The sequence below is a fragment of the Lontra canadensis genome, unplaced genomic scaffold (genome assembly GCF_010015895.1).
Source record: "Lontra canadensis isolate GAN:19392208 unplaced genomic scaffold, GSC_riverotter_1.0 scaffold75, whole genome shotgun sequence".
Lineage (NCBI taxonomy): Eukaryota > Metazoa > Chordata > Mammalia > Carnivora > Mustelidae > Lontra > Lontra canadensis.
In genome coordinates this window covers 8,308,547-8,329,364 of record NW_022631069.1, presented here as the reverse complement: position 1 = coordinate 8,329,364, position 20,818 = coordinate 8,308,547, and the positions used below count along the sequence as shown (strand labels likewise).

General features: G+C 52.7%; 1 protein-coding gene across 3 annotated transcripts; it reads right to left on the bottom strand.

Moving 5' to 3' along the window:
* Positions 1–1,093: 1,093 nt before the first annotated feature.
* Positions 1,094–20,565, bottom strand: DENND2D (DENN domain containing 2D). Of its 3 annotated transcripts, none has more exons than XM_032881465.1 (12): positions 20,395–20,565; positions 15,614–15,789; positions 14,607–14,719; positions 13,835–13,904; positions 13,038–13,115; positions 11,856–11,996; positions 10,619–10,767; positions 6,055–6,232; positions 3,051–3,092; positions 2,579–2,663; positions 2,039–2,278; positions 1,094–1,613 (listed from the first exon to the last, which is right to left on the bottom strand). In XM_032881465.1, exons 1-12 carry the CDS (start codon positions 20,450–20,452, stop codon positions 1,537–1,539), a joined length of 1,407 nt encoding a protein of 468 aa, XP_032737356.1. In that variant the 5' UTR covers positions 20,453–20,565; the 3' UTR covers positions 1,094–1,536. The 3 variants fall into 3 exon arrangements, with proteins under 3 accessions (XP_032737356.1, XP_032737355.1, XP_032737357.1); XM_032881464.1 differs by lacking the exon at positions 20,395–20,565 and adding an exon at positions 16,372–16,831; XM_032881466.1 differs by lacking the exons at positions 1,094–1,613; positions 20,395–20,565 and adding an exon at positions 16,372–17,063 and having other exon boundaries at positions 2,117–2,234.
* Between the last annotated feature and the right edge of the window lie 253 nt (positions 20,566–20,818).

Sequence of the window (20,818 nt, the reverse complement as noted above, 5' to 3'; positions counted from 1 at the left end):
TGCATGCAGGAAAATGCCAGGGCACATACGCACATTACAAAGATGAAAATTCTGGGGCGCCTGGGTGGCTCAGTGAGTTAAAGCCTCTGCCTTTGGCTCAGGTCATGATCCCAGGGTCCTGAGATCGAGCCCTGCATCAGGCTCTCTACTCAGCGGGGAGCCTGCTTCCTCCTCTTTCTCTGCCTGCTTCTCTGCCTACTTGTGGTTTCCGTCTGTCAAATAAATAAATAAATAATCTAAAAAAATAAAAAAATGAAAGTTCTGAAAGACAAGAGGTTTCTAAAAGTTTCCCATCCCTCACGGTATTGAAACAGAAGCTGTCATTAGAAGTATAGAGGGAAGGGCACCTGGGTGGCTCATTCAGTTAAGCCATTGACTCTTGATTTCAGCTCATGTCATGATCTTCAGAATCATGGGATTGAGCCCCACATCAGGCTCTGTGCTCAGTGCCAAATCTGCTTGTCCCACTCCCTGCCATGCTCACTCGCTCTCTCAAATAAAATCTTAAAAAGGAAAAAGTATGGAGGGAAGATGGTTGAGGTGACCACTAAACTCCCTTGGACTCTTAAGATTATAATACTCTTCTTTGGAAGGAGAAAAATGGCAGAGAAACAATCCCTCTACCTTCAGCTGAAGAGTTGAACCAGGCTTCTCAAAATAACCAGGTAGGAAGCTGGATGTCTACAACTGAAGGCTCCAAACCGGAAGTGATGGGCAGACCTATCTATGGAGGCAGCGTAGAGCTCTTCCCTGGCTTCTGGAAGCTGAAATGTCTTACCCTTAAGTTGCCCTAGACCACAGATGCTTCCCTGGCCAGCAGCCTTTCCTCCCAGGTTCTGGAAGGCACACCTGACTGGAACAAAGAACTGTTGCCCCGTCCCAGTGCTGTAGCTATTTCTACCAGTGTCCCCCACCTTCCTATTAGAAGCTCAGCTGCTGACCCCCTAGTTCGCCCACTCCACACACAGCCCCAGAGTTCTGGGCCACTATGCCTAGGTCCCCCACTCCCAGTCCAGTTGACTCTCACATCTGCAGCCTCATACTCCTGGTTCTCCACACCCCCCAGAGGGGAAGCCAAAGATAACACGTAAACAACAAGGAGATTGTCATCTTTATTCTTAGCTTCACATGCCCACAGACTTCTTTTTTATGTGGAGAGACTGAGCCTTTGGGCCACAACTGCTCTCCGTGTTGAGGGTTTAGTATAGTGGTTCCTGGAGGAGGACCGTCACAGCAACTTCGGAGGCTCCCCAACGCCTGTGCTACTACCGTCTGCTGCTCTGCGTCTCCCATGCAGGACGTGCCCCTTGGAGCCCAGCCCTGTGAGCACAGAGCTTGGAGCCTTCCAGAGTCCAGAGAAACTGATTCCAGGGATCCCAAACCCAAGACGCCAGCTCAAAACAAGACCTGGTTACCAGGACTCAGAAGAAGGCTGTGGATTCTGGAGGCGGCGCGCTTCGCCAGTCCCGCCGTGCTGGCAGGCGCCAAAGTCCAAAACTGGCCTGTGAGTCCAGTCCCTCCTGTTGACCACAGCTCTTATTTCACAGTCTTTTCCCTTGATTTCTTGTGTTTCTTCTGTTCCTCATATTCAAGTATCTTCCGTTGGAAGTACCCTGCAGGTTCAGATACAGGTGTTAAAGGCATGTCGCCTGGCCACGTGGACGATGATAAATTCAGGAGTAAGAATCCGAAATAACCTCTCTGCTCCCCGCGCTCCCCTGCTGCACCTACATTCCTGTCAGGATCCCCATGTCCTCATGGGCCCCTGGAGAGCTGGGTATTCAGTTTGGCCCAAAACTGGGGCTACAAAAAGGATTTTTTTTTTTTTCCAAATAGAATAATTAATAGCAGTTGGCTCCAGATTAAAACAAAGAGCAACTTCCACAAAATGGCATCCCAGAGGCACTTTCTGAGGCTTTAGGTTATTTCAGTCCCACCCTACCGACAAGACTCTTACCCTGTAGGCCTCCAGAGCCAGGGCCACACCTGACCTAGACCCTCCTTGGGCTTTGAATGCGAGGGACCCGTCACCGTATACCTGCAGGAGGAGTCCGGCTCTTCTCCGCTTCCTGGATGAAAAGGGAGAAGAGCTGTGTCTTCACAAACTTCTTCACAAATCGGCGGTTGGCCTTGGAGTTCAGAGCCTTATAGAAGGCCCGTTCTTGGAAGTGGCCTTGCCCGTTTGCCTCCCGCTTGATGTAGGAAGCATAGTGTCCCACCGTCTTGACAAAGAACTGCACAAACGGGCCCGAAACATGCTCATTGAGCTGTTCTGAAGCTGCGGGACACACAGAGGCCGTCTCAGAAGAACCACCCACTCCTGCCTCCGGGGTGGCTTCCAAGGCAGGCCGAAAGTTCCCGGGGAGGCAGCTGGGGTCAAAATGGGAGACTGGGTACAGGTTCTCCACCATTGCTTGGGAAGGATAAAATCTCACACTCATACTTGCCCTAGAATCTAGGCCCCTGGGACCAGTCCAGGACTGCTGAGTGAGTCCATTTTTGTTCTGGCTGGGATGGTTGGGAATCCCGCCCTCAGGTTCTGTGGAGAAACCCAGAATAAGGGGGACCCAGGACTTACTCCATGGCTCATTGGTCGTCTGACCAAGGGAGTCCAAAATGTCATCCTGAAGCTTAGGTGGAAGGATCTCTTTTTCGTCACCAACCTAGGAGAGAAGAGCTCAGAAGTCAAGCAGACTGGGAGGAGGTGCAGTGTTTGTACAAGCCTGAGGGGGGCATGGAACTTACACCCCAACTCCACCCCCAAGTTGGCCACATGGGTGAGAAGCAACAGAAGCTGCTGCTTGCCTTTCCATCAGACTGTAAACATTAGCGAGTCTCCCCTGCATCCCTATGGCACAGGGTTTACATCCCTGATCTAGAAGCACCAAAACCAATTGCCTGGTAGTGGAGCCGTCTTTGCCAAGCACTCCTCAAGAGAGGTCTCACCCAGGAAAAGCATTTCAAGTTTGTGCGAGTAGGTGGAGCACGGGAGGGACTAGAGCGATGGAGTTAGGGGTGGGCCTGCAGGGTGCCGGAGCCCAGATACTTACCGACATTAAGAAGGTTCCTTCACAAAGATTCACCAACAGGACCTGAAATAAACACAGAACGAATGGCTTTCTCTCTCCCCATCAGAGACCCCAGGAGCACTTAGCAGCTGCATTTTTGCCTGTGGCTGCACCTGTCAGCCCAGGTGGCAACAAGATCAGCAATTCTCCCTTCCTGCCTGATACCCTCCTTTCTCACCATCCTTGGAAACCCCCGGTTGCCTTCCTGGGAAAAGGTAGGAGGGTGTAGGAACAGGGAGGAGGAGTGCTACGGTAGGAGGGAATACAACTGGGGAAACCACAGCCAGTCACTCCCTTAATGAAACACTGATCCTAGGAATGGCTTCTATATATGGCACGGTTAGCACATGGCACACACGATAGGCTTTGCACATCTTCTCTCGTTCAATCCTCCCCACAGTCCTGTGGAGGGAAACACTATCCCCATTTTGCAGATGAGGCAAAGAAGTCGCCCAAGGTCCTACAAATAGTAGAACCGGTTTCCAAGCGTAGATGGAGCTGTTCTAGATACCGCATCCCTGTCCTCCCCATGCCTTCAGCTCCCTGCTGGTCAGATTTCGGCCAGCACCGGACACCTTTTGATTTTGGGGTTTTTTTTTAATGCTTGCAACAACTTGATGTACAATTGCCTGGGAGTCCAACTTTAAAAACTCCCTGGGATCTTTGGGCCTTCCCGCAGGAAATAGGAAGAGAAAGAAATGTGCCAAGGGCAACAGGAACAGGGAAGGAAAGGCAGTGAGGAGACCATGTGTCTGCAGGCTGTGCGAAAGGCAAACACAGGGCTGGCCTTTGAGTTCATCACTGCCGAGGGGCCCTCCGTCTAGACCGGACACTATAAATTGGCATCCTGCTGGTTAGATTCCAACCTGCTGATCTATTTCTCGGAGCCTCAGAGTACTATTAAATAATCGGAGTTGGTTTCCAATATTTAAATTGGAAAATTTCACATCAAGTTCGCTTTGGGTGCTTCTAAAAAGTCAGTGGCTCTAAAGCTGGTTGGTCGACGACGTTTCTAAAGGACGGCGTTCGGATGGAACAGAGGGTAGCTGCCTCCCTTAGGCAAGGTCTGTGCTCCACAGTTTACCAGGAACCCCCAAAGCCTGGGCTGGCCATTTAAATGCCTGCTGGGCCTGTCTTTTCCTTTAGACTCTGGTCTTGTCGGTACGGTGAACGCTCCTTCTATGCTCCCTTCTTCCAAATAAAGGAAAAGAGCAACCGGAAAGTGTGCCAAAACAGAGCGCAGGCAGTGTAATCATTCATCATCAGGGGAGAAAAGCTCAACTAGTTCAGGCCTGAGGCCACTTGAATACACAGGCTCGGATGCCTTTCTTTAATCAGGGAAGCCTGTTCATTTCAGGGAGCTAAGAATGTGCAAGTTCCCCCAAATCTTTCTAGTATTTGCCGTATTACTGTCTGTCGAGCAATCCCTTCCAGAGCTTTGGTGGGCAGAGAATCCCCCCACAGCCACAGTGGGCCCTGGCCCTCCCCCATTCCTCATCCCCTGCCCATTTCACAGAGTGGCTGCTGAGGACTAAAATGGGCCAAGGCTCTTGGATAGCAGGAGCTGCAGTCTGGCTGGCCTTGGGGTGTCTTCCTGCCTGGCTGTCGGGGGAGGAGCTAGAACTGCATCGTCAGCAAGTTTCATAATTCCTAGAGTTGGGACATTTTAAGTCATTGCCAAACATGGGGCTGATACTCTGACCCAGTTAGTCACATGGCAAAGACTCCCTCAAAGGGCCCGTCTACTCAGCACTTCTGAGGAGGGCTGGGAAGGCCAAGGAAGCAGGAAGGGAAACAGCCTGCTTCTTTACTTCCCAGCAACACTTTGTGTAATAAGGGCTTTGGTTCTGCCTGGGATGCTAGGTTCCTTCATAGCCTGTGGGGCCTAGAATATGTCAACTGAGTTCTCTGGACCTCCCTTATTTCATATGGAAGTGGAAGGGGTCCTCCCACCAGGGCTGGTTCCTGCCTCTTCAGTAGCTTAAGACGAGATCCCACCTCTTCCTTTAGTCAGCCCTTCGCACAGGTTAGCCAATGCAGACAGACCTAAGGAATCCTCTAGTAAGTTGATCTTCGGAAAGTGGCTACTGACAACTCAAACCAGAGTGCACGTTTTGAGTTGTCTTTCCAACACTGGAGATAGCTTTATGCTACCAATGCCCATTTTCACAACTGACACTTCTGGTGTGTCTGGGGCATTGCAAAGAAATAAGATGACAAAATCAAGTGGGATCTGGACCTATATTCTCATTGGCTGAGTGAACTCTGAGGTAGTCAGAAAGATAACCTGGGTTACCTGGGTGGCACAGCCTGTTAAGCATCTGACTTGATTTCAGCTCAGATCATGCTCAGGTTCATGAGATCAAGCCCCACATGGGGCTACACACTCCGCTTAAGATTTTCTCCCTCTCCCTCTGTGCATCCCCTGCCCCACCAACACTTGCGTGCACACACACCCCTTCTAAAATAAATTAAAATTAAAATTAAAAAAAGATAACTCTTGCTACACAAATCTGCATTTTTCAAGACTCATAGTTTATAGGAGGGCTACATTAGCTCACTTGCAAGGAATGCGAATGAATTCTAATGGGCTGTGTGTTGTATAGACCAGCTGTGTCTGTCCATTCAGATGAGAGACGGGACAGCCCAGAGCCTGCCCTTTGGCACTAACTGACCTAGAACAGCTGGATGACCCCTGCATGAGCTGCCCCTTACACCCAAAAGGAAATCGTTCAGCAGGAGGAAGCAGCCACTTACTGAGCATCAATTATGTTAGGCTCCAAGCTATGAGCTTTCCATAGGTTATTTCCCCTCCAATCCCTAGCTAGCTCTTGAAAACCACTGTCCCCATTTCTCAGATAAGCAGCTCAGGCTTAAAGAGGTGAAGCAACTTACTCTGAGTGACACCGCCCTTAGCCGCAGAGAGCCCAGGTCCGACTCCAGCGGTCCTGGCTCCGAGTTACACCCCCTCCTTCCCACACCGTACCTCTTCCATGGGGCTCTCCATGACCTGCTGCTGGAAGCGCATTTGGACTCCGACCATGAAGGGGGTGGGGCAGCACACAGTGTCCAGGAGTCTCTCAGGGACAACGGGGATGTAGGTGTGTGCCCAGCTGAAGGGGTAGAGTAGCGCGGCAGCAGCATGGATGCACTGAGACAGGGTGCTAGGGACAGGGCACAGAGAACACGAGTCACAGAGGCCTCCCCGCACCTCCACCCCTGCGCAGCGCCCACGGCCCCTTCCCCACGGACCGGACCGTAGAAGCGAGTCTGGGAGCTGTGCAGGTTGCTGTGTAGCTGGGAGGGGAGGGACGGAAACCAGGAGAGGCTGAGGCTCCTCTCATCAAAGACAGGGCTTCTCTCTCTCTGAACTTTCTTTTCCCCATTAGTCTTCTCTCTCACCCCCGCACAAAACTAGTGGCCCCAAAGAGGAGGAAAGAGGAAATGCCTTCACTCGGGCAGATCACTGGGTGAGCCCATCTATAGGCTCGCCTGGCGCTAAGGATGTGGATACCAGGAAGTCCAAGGCACTGACCCGGCTTGACAATCTCACAGCGTAGTTAAGGAGACAAACATGTAAACAGTGGAGCAGAGCAGAGAGGCCAAGCCCCATTTCCTCCTCGCGGCTCTCCACCCTCACCCCCAGCCTTTAGGTCTCACAGCTCCCTCTGGCCCCTCGAGGTTATTTCAAGTGAACAGGTCGATGCCTGAGCTAGTCTGGGAAATTCCTAGATTCCAGGAACCTTTGCCCCGCGACTGCCAGTCGGAAAGTCCCAGAGAGGTGAGCCCTCCACCCTTCCAGTAAAGCATTCCCTGTGCGATTACGGCCTCAGTGGTGGCTCAGGCGGACTCCTCACCCCGCCCTCCAGCACACACACCCAGCCTCGCTCTCTGTCCTCTCCACAGCCTCTTCATGACTCTTAGTTCCTCCAAACAAGCCTCAAACCAAGGCCAATAAAAATACGGATGCCGAAACCCTGTTTCAGTTCTTGGTATGGAGCTCATACTTCCTGAGTTAGAAAGATTGGGCTTCTGAGGGTCCAGCCAAGGCTGAGGCTGCCTGGAAGTCCCCTCCCTGCCTGGGCTTCGGGGCCCTGACAAACGCAGTATGGGAAGGAACTGGGGAGTCTCGGGATCTCCCTGGAGAAAGTGAGCACCTGAGAGGCAAATCCAGCTTCTGCCTGGATCCAGATCAGCTAGGACCTGGAATCACCTTCACTTCTTGAACACTCATCTCAGGGGAAAGGCAGGAACCCCAGCTCTAGCCACAACAGAACCTTCTCATTTTTCTACAGGGTTGAAAGTGGAAGCACTGTTTCCAGAGCAAAAGATTACACCACTTCCCTTAAGGATTTGGCTCACAACTAGTGCCTTTTTGCTTATCACTGATTTTGCAAAAGGTTCAACCCACAGCCCTTACTCCCTGCCCAGACTTCCTTTCCTCTAAAACCCATGATATCCACCTGACCCTCTGGCCTAACTTTTGAGTACCTAACATCCTTTTCTTCTTCTTCCCTAAAAGATAGAACCAGGGATGTCAGCCCAATCTCATTGGCTTTCTCCTTCCCACACAGCCACAGAAGGTCAGCCTCCCACTCTTTTCATGCAATTTTCTCCACCATTCTGTCACATGTCTCCCAAGGTTTCTCACACTTGAAGCCCCTAAGAGGCAGAGACCAAGACATGACAGTATCCTTCTTTGACTATGCCCAGAGATATAGTCAACAGAGAACTTAATATTAAGGGTATCAGCTAGCTTTTGCACAGCAAAGGAAACCGTCAATAAAATGAAAAGGCAGCCTACTGAATGGGAGAACATGTGCAGATGATCTAATCTGATAAAGGGTTCATATCCACAATATATGAACTCCTACCACTCAGCACCAAGAATCATCACCATCAGGTGATTAAGTAATGGGCAGAGTACAGTGTGGAGATTCCTTAAGAAATTAAAAATAGAGCTACCCTATGACCCTGCATTTGCACTACTGGGTATTTACCCCAAAGATACAGATGTAGTGAAAAGAAGGGCCTTATGCACCCCAATGTTCATAGCAGCAATGGCCACAGTTGCCAAACTGTGGAAAGAACCAAGATGCCCTTCAACAGACGAATGGATAAAGAAGATATGGTCCATATACACAATGGAATATTACGCCTCCATCAGAAAGGATGAATACCCAACTTTTGTATCAACATGGACGGGACTGGAAGAGATTATGCTGAGTGAAATAAGTCAAGCAGAGAGAGTCAATTATCATATGATTTCACTTACTTGTGGAGCATACGGAATAATATGGAGGACATTAGGAGAAGGAAAGGAAAAGTGAATTGCGGGAAATCGGAGGGGGAGACGAACCAGGAGAGGCTGTGGACTCTGAGAAACAAACTGAGGGTTTGGTGGGGGAGGCGGGCTGGGGGTTGGGTGAGGCTGGTGGTGGGTATTAAGGTCACGTATTGCATGGAGCACTGGGTGTGGTGCATAAACAACGAATCTTGGAACACTGAAAAATAAAATAAAAATAAAATAAAATAAAATAAAAATAAAAAGTGTTCGTGTAGTAATCCTAAGTTCCAGAAAAAAAATGGGCAGAGGACCTAAGTAGGCATTTTTCTAAAGAAGACATGCAGATGGCCTAACACGAAAAGATGACCCACACCACAGATTGTCAGGGAAATGCAAATTAAAACCACAATGAGATATCACTTCACTCCAGTCAGAATGGCTAGTCTCAAAAAGACAAGACATAACAAGTGTTGGCGAGGATGTGGAGGAAAGGAACCCTCATGCACTGTTGGTGGGAATGCAAACTGGTGCAGCCACTGTGGAAAACAGTATGGAGGTTCCTCAAAAAAATTACAAATTGAAATACCATACAACCCAGTAATTCTGCTGGGTGTTTACCTGAAGAAAACAAAAAAACTACTTGGAAAAGCTATATGTACACCTATGTTCATGACAGCACTATTCACAATAGCCAAAATACGATAACAACCTAAGTGCGACTGACTGATGAATGGATAAAGAAGAGGTACGTACAGTGACTATTATACATTATGTGAAATAATGAGATCTTGCCATTCATACCGACATGGATGGACCTCCAGGATATCACGCCAAGTGAAATAAGTCAGACAGAGAAAGACAAATGCCATGTGATTTCACTTCTATGTGGAATTTAAAAAACAAAACAAGACAAACAAAAGGAGAAACCGACTCATACATACAGGGAACAAACTGGTGGTTGCCAGAAAGGAGGTGTAAAGAAGGACAGGCAAAATACGTGATGGACATTAAGAGATACAGACTTCTAGTTATGAAACAAAGAAGTCATGGAGATGAAAAGTATAGCATGGGAAATAGAGTCAATAATATTATAATAATATTGTATGGTGACAGGTGCTGACTACACTTATCTTGGTAAGCATTGCATAATGTCTAGAATTGCTTTTTTTACAAGATTTTATTTATTTATTTGATAGAGGGATCACAAGTAGGCTGAGAGGCAGGTGGGGGCAGAAGGGAAGCAGGCTCCCCACTAAGCAGAGAACCCAATGCAGGGCTGGATCCCAGGACCCTGAGATCATGACCTGAGCCGAAGGCAGAGGCCCAACCCACTGAGCCACCCAGGTGCCCCAATGTATAGAATTGTTGAATCAATATGCTATACACCTGAAATTAATATAACACTGGATGTCAACTATACTTAATAGAAAGTAATTAAAAAATAAAAATACATGAAACAAGTAAAAATAAAGAACCCCACCTCCCAAAAAAATCCCAGCTAGCTCTTATCAGTATGTGTGTGCCTGCTAGAGTGGTAGGTACCTGATGTGTGCCCTATTTCATTTAACCCTCGACACAGCCTTATGAGGAAGGTACAATCGTGATCTTGATTTTACAGATGTGATCATGACTTCAAGAAGTGAAGAAACTGACCTAAGGGGAAGCACATAGCTAAGGTAGAAGAATATATTGGATTGGAACCCTGTTCTGCTGATTTCAACACCTCTGTTTTCAACCACTATAGAATACTACATACCCTAAGGTCAAAGACCAGGTCTAGTTTGTCTGCATCTCCCTGATGTTTGGCATCTGTCAGACAGTTGACACACAATAAATGTTTGTTGAATGAGTGAATAATGGATGGATGAGATGTGTTTGCCCTTAAGTATAACGGGCTTGACCTCCATACCAATATAAGCCTTCTCACCCTGTCCTATGCCCGCGCGCCCCCCGCCCCCCAAGCCATCACATCTGCACCTGCTCTGACTGGTCTCTGCCTCAGCTGTCCCAGGAATACTTTAGGCCCTGCTCAGAGATAAATCTGGAACTTTTTTCAGGCACAGGAAGCAATCAAGTTTGGAGGCAGAAGCAGGGGAATTGCAACAGGTGTTTCTCTACAAGGCTTAGTACAAAATCAGACCTGGAGGCAGGAGGGTGAGCCCACAGGTCCTACAGACTGATTCCCTCAGAGAGCCCTCCGGCCTGTCCCCTGAACCCAGGGATGCCAGGCAGCCCAGGAGAGCTGCTCGGCAGCTGGACCCACCTGAGACCTTCTGCCAGAAAGATGATTCTTCTCTCCAACACCGCAGATGCAAAGATCTGAAGGATCTGCTCAACACTGAGACACTTTAGCAGAGAACTAAAATCCACGTGTTCTAGGTGGGAGTCCAGGGGCCGAGTCAGAGAGATGAACTGCAGGGGAATTGGAGAGAGGAGGCATCACCACGCTGAACAGTTGCAAGGTCCTGAGTTCTGGGTCTCCACCAGCCTCTGCTCCTTTCTCCCCACCTGCCTACATCGGATCCTGCCCCTCCCCTCCTTTCCCTCAAGCTCGGGGCTATGCTGACCCATCCCCAGCCTGGCCCACAGGCTGGGAACCCCCCTCCATTGCACACAATTTCTGCTTGAGGGCCTTCCCAGCTTAGGCCCCCCTGGGTCACTCTTCTTGTCTCCCCCTCCCTCTGTCTCAGAGGCCCCCCCCCAATTCGATGTGTGTTTCCCATCATGTACCCAGGCAGCATCCCGTTTCTTCCCTTTCATCACTGTCACACCTTTATAAATTCTGTACTTCATTTGTGTGTTTAACATTTAACATCTGTCTCCCCCACTAGACTTTCAGCTCCAGGAGGTCAGGAATCGCATCCATTGTACTCACCACTTTCCATCCAGAAAATAGTACAGCTTGGAGCATGGCAAGCATTCTATGCTTATTTTTGGAGAAAGGGAAAAGCCTCGCCCCTTATTTTTATGTGGGGGAGCCAAAGTTCAGAGGGACACACCGATCTTCCACAGTCCCCAGGGTCAGGCCTGGGATGCTTACAACAATGTCCTACTTGCGACCTCAGTGGGCTTAGTGCCTGCAACGGTAGCATCGCCATGAGGCATGGGTGGGGACACAGGGATGGGGATGGATGACAAGAAGACAGATGGAGGCCATCAGATAGAGACACTGGACAGACACAGGAAGATAGAGGGGAATGGGAACAAGTGGCAATTTAGGGGCTGCGGGCAGCATCCATTCTAGCACCAGGAAACTCAGCTTACATGTGTCGCTATAAATACAAATCTTGGTGACTTGAACAGTAAGGAGGTGCTTGGGAGGATCCGAAACCATGGGTTTGATTTTCAGCTCTGTCAACAAGTCCCGTCGGGCCCCTGTCCCCGCCTGGCTGTCCCCAGTCTGTCTGTGCTAACCGGGTGGACGGCAGGACTAAAAGAGCAGCACCTCCCAGAGGCTGCCCTCTCCAGCCAGGGAGGGGCTCACACCCTCAGTAACCCACCTCCGTGCCCGAGTCGGGGATGAAGCTCTTGAGAGTGACGGTCTTCCCAGGAGCAGGGAAGGCCGCCTCTCGGAGGCCCTGCATGAAGGGGTAAATCACCGCAACAGAGATCTGGTCCCTCTTCTCCACCTCATCCAGGATCTGCAAGGTACGGGACCTCAGGAGGCAAGGCTCAAAGGCAGCCCCTGGGAGGTGGCAGAGGCCTCCCCCACTCCACTACCCCACCAACCCCACCCCTGCCTTGGTCCAGCCAATCCTTGAGGACCTTCCAGGCCCCTCCGCCAACTGCTCCCCTCTCCTCCCTGGCAGAACCCAGGCTGCTGTTGATCTGCTGCAAGAGACCTGCCACCTTCTTCCTCTTATCCTCTTCACCGGTCCCCATTCCTCCTAGCGCCCCATGTAAACTGCCTTCCCCCCAGGAGTCCTCCCAGGGTAAGCCATCATCCACGATGGCACCATGTCCAGTCAAGCTGGATGCAGTGGGAGCCTGGAAACCTGGGCAGACTCCATCCCTCAGAATCCTGTGCGGAGGAACACTCCAGCAAGCAAAGGCCAACAGTGTCCCACCCTCATCCTCCCAAGGGCCTGCTGGAGATAAAGCACACTGAAGCTCTTTTGTGGCCACCAAGACACGCCCTGTCCCTTCTAAGGACCTACTCAGGTGTCTTGGCACTCCAGTTACTCCGGCAGGAGAAGCCCTAGAGACCTCTGCCCTTGGAGGAGTCAGAGGGAGTCTCAGAAAAGCATGTTATGACTCTGTATAGTGATTGTCTTCATATTTGCTCAGTGTTCCGCATTTCTCCTATCACTTCATTCGAGTCTCACGTCAGACCACGAGTCAGGGAAGTGAGGGATGTCACACGCCTTTGCCGGATGAGGAACAGGAAACTCCTGCCTCCTAACCTGGGGCTCTCCCTGCTGTCCCACTCCAGCTGCTTTCTTCCCTGACCCGAGGCAGGGCCTGGGCTCTCTGCAGGGCAGGGGAGACAGTCCCCTGGGTTCAGTGCCCACTTTTCTCCAAAATCAAGTCGAGCCCAAGCTCCTCTTTGCCTTGGTTTGTCCACCAGTGCTGAGAGCAGAGCTCTGCTTGGGGCCCAGGGAGCACAGACAGGTCAGGCAGCCAGGCAGACCCGGGAGCTGAACAGGCCCAGCAGGCCCCGGGGAATCCCGCTGCACCTGTACCTTGGAGAACAGGCCGAAGCAGCCAATGCAGCTGATGATGCAGTACACCTTTGGGAGGCGAGGGCCACGGCCGGTGGGCTGGAGAGGGACAGAGAGGCTCCCTCAGGGCCACTGCCTTCCCCAGGGCTTCTCCTTACTGGGGATGATGGAGCGCAAGGCCAGAGGTGGGGACTGCGGGACTCAGAGGGGTAAGAGGGGTCAGAGGGAGAAAAGCGTGGCCGGGCAGAGGTTCTGTACAAGGCGTGGGCAGCAGGGAGGCCAGAGCAGCCCCCAAAGTCAAAAGCAGATGGCTTGGAAGGGGCCAAACACTGCCGCCATCAGTGCCAGCACCATCTGGGGTCTGCAGAGAGAGGGAGCAAGCGTGCTGTGGAGATGAGGGACAGGCTAGAGGCAACAGCACTGTACAAGTGACTTGGAGAAGCCTCTGGAGACCCAAGAATCATTGAATTCCAGTCCCTGCTCCAGGAGGCTCAAGGGGCCAAGGCAGCTAGGCCTGGGTACGGAGGCTAGAGGGAGGATCTGGTGGGAACCTCTCACAAGATGAGCTGTTGGAAGCCTGGGGACAGCAGAGACCACAGCCGGGCCAGCAAAGGTCCCCTGGGTTGGCAAGGAGGGGCTTGCGTCCCTGTACTGCAGGGGTACAAAGGGCGCTAACATGGCAGCAGGGGATGGACCGGGCTCTCCAGGCAACCACCACTGCCAGGGAGCCATGGCTTTTGCAGCTGAAGCTCGAGCACGCCCAGCTGTGGAGTGCAGTGGGCTGCAGAGAGGAGGCGGCAGTTCTGAGTGGCACAGACCAAGAGGCGCCTGCAGTAGCCGATCTTCCTGCTCCCATCCACGTTGGTCAGGACGAAGGAGAAGGTCTCCCTGAGGAAGAGAAGACACGTGGTTTGCATTTACTAACCAGATCCTAAGAGAGGAAGGCGGTTGGCCTCAGACAGCTGCTGAGGGGGGTCAGGAGGGCAACGGAAGCTGCTGATGAATCATGAGAGTAATAATCACATCAGTAATTTATTAAGTGCTTATCGGTAGCTGGCTCTAAACATGCCCCCTCATTTCATTCCCAAAACAACCCATCGAGGTGGATTCAATTGTTATCCCCACTTTAAGGACAAAGGCATTGAGGCTGAGAAGATCGTTCTTATCCAAAGTCATTCGACTCAAATATTTTGAGGCAAAATCCAAACTCAGGCAGCCAAATCCCAGGCTGATGGGGAGGGGGACTTTGCCACACCACCTTCTCAGAAGCCAAAGGCCTTCCATAAAGTCCAGCTTTGGCCAGAAGCAGTCAACCATGGCAACCGTCATTCCCAGGACAGGTGAGACATTCTTGCCCTTCTCTGGACACAGGTGACTGGCGGGTCAACGTGGTTGGCCCAGGTCGTTGGCCCTGGGGGACTCCAGGCAAAATGTTTATAAGTGAGTCGACTCCAGTCCCTCCCCTTCAGGAGGGAAGTTGGTTAGAAACTGGTGTATACAGTGAGGGAGGGAGCCACAGGGCCCAGGGAGCTCGCACCTGTCTCTTCTCCCCCTGTCCCAGATTCCTCAGTCCTAAGCCTGAGCAGTTACCTGGGATACTCCGTGAGTGAGGCCCACTCATTGCCATCTGGGAAGCAGAACAAGGGGATGGCCCCGAGTAGCCGCTCCTCCTCTTCCTGTTGTCCCCGAAGCAGGTTCTCCCTCTAGAAGGAAGAGCAAGAGACCAGGCAATTGTGGAGGTCATGGCCGGAGGGCAGAGAGGGCCTCACGGTTGGCAGGCTTCTTTTGTGGCTCTAGGGCAGTTTGAGGATAAGCCTTCCTGCTGGCATGGTGGCTCAGAGTGTGCCTCTAACCATCCCTCCCCACAGAAACTTCATTCTGGCGCTGGATGAATCCCAAGGCTGAAACAGCCCCTCCTAGGCCAAATCTACATGAGCCCAAGTTAGACATCAGAACCCTAAGGACCTACATAGGCAGGAAGGGAGCCAGGGCTTCACTGAACACAGAAAGGCCCAGAGGCTGCCTGGCCTCCTAGGAGGGCCACGTGGGAGAGCTACCACAGCAGAGCAGAGTAGTGACCCGTTCAGCTGTCGAACCGTCGGGGTACACAAGAAGGACGCCCTATCCCCACCCTTGACCCTACCCCCAGAGCAGACTAGAAGGAGCCTGGCATTTGGGCTGCAGCCGCAGACTGAGCCTGCCCACCAGCGGAGAGCTGGCCCCACCCTCTCCTTCCCACCCACCCCAGAGAGGGGACACAGGCCAGGAGGTCTGGCAGAAGGCAGGCCTCTCTACAGAGAAGGGTGGCTGAGGACAGAATTTGGAAGAATGAGGAGGCCCCCCAAAAGGGGCAGAAGAACCAGACTCGTTTCTCTGCCAGGGAGCCCAGGTCAGTTCCTCACAAAGAAGCCAGACCTAGATTCTGTGGGTGATAACAGGAAACATGGCTGGGCCTGAAGAAAACGGGAGCACCGAGCACAGGGCGGCTCCAGACTCAAGCCCTGGCAGGGTGGAGTAGGGAAGAGGGCATCCCTCCCCGCACTGCCTCTCAAACACCCAGATCCTGTCTCACACTGCCTCCCCCCTTCCATCCTTACCTTGGGAAACTGGTAGGTGATGGTGGGCTCATAGTCAGGCCCCGAACTCTTTTTTTTGAGGGAAACCACGAGGAGGTATTCAAAGAAGTGTTGCCCTCCAGCGAAGGCGGGCAGACAGTGCTCCTGGGGCCTTTCTGTCTCCTTTACAGGGTCCCTTGGATTATCCTGAAGAGATCCTGAAACCAAGACACCAAGGCCCACTTGGTATTTCAGTGGCCTGTGCCCCAAGGGGTCTGTGTGGCTCCAGACAGCATTGCCCCTCAAGGCCACCACGCCGACGCCGAGATCCTGGGAGCCTGCCCAGTGACTTAGCGCCCGGAGCACGGGGAGAGCCACCCGGATGGTTTTCATGCCTGCGCTGGGAGATTTCTGAAAGCACAGGGAGCCAAGAGGAGAACAGAAACCGCTGATTTGGAAGCCAAGGAAATGTACTGGGGAGCCACTCTGGAGGCAGAGACTGGGCCCATTCAAAGGCGCCCAGGGCAAGACCCGAAGGAGGAAAGACTGGGTAGAGATGGACCTGAATCAGAGCAGGTCCCAGGGTCATGTGTCTGTGGCCACACTGGCCCCCATGGCTGGCATGACCGGCTCTGCAATCTAATACGGGAAGCATCCTGGCCTACGCACACGGGGGACCAAGTGGAAGTCAGGCTATAGCGACTCTATGTGGAAGAGAAGGAAGAAGCATTTCAAGGAGGAAACAGCCCCATGGGAGAGGGTCACCCTAGAAAACAGGAAGTGGGCAGTCCAGTCCAGACCTGCTCGGAGTCGAGGCAGCCAGCTGTGGAAGAGCCTGAGCTTCCCGCCTACCACTTGTCCTTCCATCTCCTCCAGCCTGTGGGGGGCGTGGAGCGTCTCCCCTTCCTCGGACACAGCCTGGCTACAGAAAGTCTAAGGAGTGGCTGCCGCTTCCGTCTCCAGCCACAACTCCATGAAGCCACGCCAGGCGCTACCTTTCAGAGAGGGGAGAGCAGCTTCCATGCTGAGCACCCAATGATTGAGCAAGAAGGATGTGACGGGACCCAGGAAGGCAGCTGAACGCCCGCGTTGACAGAGGCAGCATCCTGGCACTGCCGCTCTGACCTCAGCTCCTCCCAAGAGCCCCGGGGTGTGGCAAGAAAAAAGGTCATGAGCAAACACCTCTAAGGCCCAGCTGTTTCTGGGCTAAGGGCTTTGAATCCTGTGCTGTGGACTGTGCCCTGGGTTTATGGACAACCTCGGGACAGCGAGGAATGCGCAGCAGCGGCAGACTGGGCACTGGAACCTCACCAGCCCCAGGACAGGGATTTTTGTATTCCCGTAACTTTGATTCCTGACCTTTCACATCTCAACTTGATTCACTATGGCCAAAAAACCCAGCGAGGCCCCCCTGCTGCACATGGAAGCTTCCAGAACTTCAGGACTGCAAGCAAGCGCACGGTACCAAACCTTCCCCACAGCCAGCATGCCACTGCCTCCCCTGATTAAGATAAATAGACTCGGCTCATTAATTCCCTACATGGAAAATTTTTTCTAGCAAGTTGTGGAAATCGATCCAAACCTTAAAACCCTCCTCTCCCGGACGTAAAAAAGAGAGCAAATCCATCTCTGAGCCGGTGAGTTCCTGGTATGTCAGAATGATCTACCATGGTGCATCTCTTACCACCTATGATATATCTTTTTCTTTTTCTTTTTTTTTTAAGATTTTATTTATTTGACAGAGAGCACAATCAGGGGGAATGGCAGAGGGAGAAGGAGAAGCAGGCTCCCCACTGAAGGACTCCATCTCAGGATCCTGGGATCATGCCCTGAGCTGAAGGCAGATGCTTAACCCTCTGAGTCCCCCAGGCGTCCCCCTGCAATATATCCTAAGACTGACTTCTCTCACGGGACCCACTCCAGGGCTCCAGCAAAGAATCCCTCCTCCCAGATAGGAAGCACTGAGTCAGGACATTCCCCCCGTGGCCCACAGTAGGGGACTGGTTGTCATCAGCAGCCTGAGGCTCACTCCGTGACAGTGGAAAGCTACGAGGTGATCCTGGCCCCACCCCCAGTCCTGCTCAGTCTTTTTTCCCTGTGGGGTCAGGTCAATAGTTCTGCCCAAGCTAAGAGCAGAGCAGCTGGCCCCTTGAGCTCTAGTGGTATCTCGACGCTGTGTCTGGAGGCTGGGGAAAAGAGAAAAATAGCACTAAGTCACCTAGGAGTCTCACATAAACTTCCGAATGAGTAAATTTGTGGGCTAAGAGCCAGGAGGCAAAAGGGTTTGGTGGCCATGTCTGTGCTTCAGCAAAGAATTAGCAGACTTCTGGCAGAAAGTGGGTTGCTGGAATATGGGGAGATGGCTGCCTTGTTCTTAAGAGCTCCAGACCAGGCTTTTGTGGGACTAGTAAGAGCCAATACTCGGGGATCCAGACATGACTCCTGGGGAGAACCCTAATCACAGTAAATAAGGATGTCACAAAAGCTGTAATGGTGAGGACAATGACCCAGAACACTCAGAATTGTCACTACGTCTTACTCAAAACGTGCAGACTTGTTCACAATCCTCACGACCTGTCTGAGGAACAAGTATTGTCCTGATACAGATGGGGAAACTGAGGCACAGAATAATTCAGGGGCTATTTAGGGACTATTAACAGAGTCTGTTTGGAGTAGGAATTATGAGAGTTCCGTGTCTATGCTCCCACCTTCTGGCTGTAGTACACACCAAACATCCCACCAATGTGGGGCGCCTCCTGTTTGCAAAAGTCTTTGAGAACCCAAATCTTTTCACTGATCGTTCCAGAACCTCAGGAAATTATTCCTTTCCCTAAACCCTTTGGGTTGCATTTTCAGCCCATTTCCTCCTGCATTATCAGGAGAGCCTGGAGAACAGCAAAACTCACAAAATCAAACAAAAGAAGTTATTAGACTTTTGGGCTGCAACCCAAGAAATCCAGAAAAGGATTGCTTTCTTCTTCCTTTCAAAGAGGTTTATCAACACAAGAGAAAAGCAGAAAAGAAAACACTCTACCCTATTAATATAGGCCATCTCATTTAATCCCCAGGGCCCTGGAATGAAATTACTATCCTGACTTTTTCAGTTGAGGAGGGAGCCACCCTTTCCAGGGAAGTCAGGAGTCTGGTTACACTTGTTCCTGCACCAGGAAACTCCTCCCACAGGCACCCGAGTAAAGTTACAGAACCAGCTAGAATATAGGTGAGGGAACTTTCTGGAACTTTGATTTGGAAAGCTGGCTCTTCCTTTTCTAGCTCAGCAGCTCCCAACTCAGGATCACCCCCACTGCCACGTCTTCCCCCCAGGATGACTTACACATGCATGTACACACACACACACACACACACACAACCTCTTATCACACAATTGCCCTGAGGACAAAAGGGCAAAAGAAGACGGGGAACTCCTTAGAAAGGTGGAGGATGGTATGGAAGATGAAAAGGGCACACTCTCCTGGCCTGACAGGTGGCTGACCTCAGAACAGGTAATACAGGCTGCTCGTCTCACAGCTACTCCCATGCCCAGGTAGCTGCTTCAGCTGCAATCATCAGCCCAGTTTGGGGGCTGGAGTGAGTGGAAACAACTGGAATATCTCTTCTTGGCTGCAAAAAGCAGAACTCTTCCATTCACATGGATTTCTGAGAGTTAAGGGAGCCCAGTAAAGACCAGGCCAGTAAGTCTCCAGAGAAAAGAGGACAGTAGGGCTGCCAGAGTGGATGAACTCTGTTCTAATCATTGTAGTCTGGACCCTGTCCCCACTCTGGTCTCTGACCTCTTTGCCTTGAAAGGACCAGATACTGGAAGCCTGTGTTTAGGGTGAACAGCAAGGTCTGTGGGGGTGGGGCGGTGGGGGGGTTGCAGGAGTGATGGTAGAAGGGGCACTGATCTCATTCCCAGATTTCCCCGTTTCCCAGGCCTGGAGTAGGAAGGGGTCTCACTCAACTTTTTGACTGCCAATGTTAGACAGCTTGGAATGGCCCCAATTTACTCTCTAGTTGGCTACTTTCTCCTCAGTCGGTGGGACCTCTGGGCAAGTATCTAAGGGTTACTGCTGCCCAGCCACAAGACTGGCTACTAGCAAATCGAAATGTATGTTTGTTGAATGAATGAAAAACATGAATGAACAACTAATGGCGTCTGGCAAAGCCCAGTGCCCCTGCTAAGAAGAAAGGGATCGAAGAGTGACTTCTAACTGAAACCCCACAACCCTGTAATTATTTTCCCCTCACCTGGGGGGGAGCCAAAAGGGGGTGGTGGCGGGTGTCAGGAGCCATGGGAGGTGTGCCCTTTCTGGTTAACACACTCTAAGGCAGCAGCAAAGCACGTCTGTCCCCGGTCTGCTGGGGGCCACGCTCTCCCCGGCCCCGCCGCCACCCGCAGGTGGGGGTGGTCACGTCGGGTAGCCGAGTTCCTGTCTAGCTCAGCGGCGGGGCGGGGCAGGACTGAGGCGGGGGCTCCCGGAGGGCGCCTCGAGCACACTGCGGTTGCACCACAAGCTTCCTGGCTGGAAGGACACGTGGCCCCGGGGCCCCACAAAGGCTTCCTTTGACCCGCCACCTCCCCCTCGCCCCCAAGGGCCCGGCCGCTCTTCAGACCTCCGACCCCGCGGCCACCTGGCCGCGTCCCCTGCACCTGCGTCCCTCCTCCCGCTCACCTGGCGCCAAGCCTGCGCTCCTAGTGGCCCTCGGACTGCCGGCGGAGCCGCCCTCCCCGCGCCGAGCTCCCCCCGCCCCCAGAGCCCTGCCAGCCTAGTGGCCGGGCCTCCGACGTCCGTGCCGCCCCCGCGCCCCGGCCCGGCACTAACCCCCGCGGCCGCGCTTCAGTCTCAGGCTGGCTCGGAGGCGGCGACCGAGCCCGTCCATGGCCCGGCGAGTGCCCGGCGCCGGTCCCGGGTCCGCGCCGGCCCCGCCCCCAAAGCTCGCCCTTCGCGGGCCCCGCACTTTCGCTTTCACGCGGGGGGAGGCCGAGGGCACAGGCCCGGGACGAAGCGGCGCACCTTCCGGACTGCGGGCCAACCCCCGGCGCACCTGGGCGGGCCGGCTCTGCCCTCGGCCCCCCGGCGGGGTGGCGTGGGTGACAGAGGGCGCTCGACGCGCGTCCGCGAGGGGGCGGCGCCACCGCGCTCCCACCCTCCGTGGGGCACCCGGGGAAGTTCGACTTGCCGGAGCCCGCAGTCCCCAAACGCGCGGGTGCGACGCGGTCGCGCCCTACCTCCGCGGAAGGGCTGG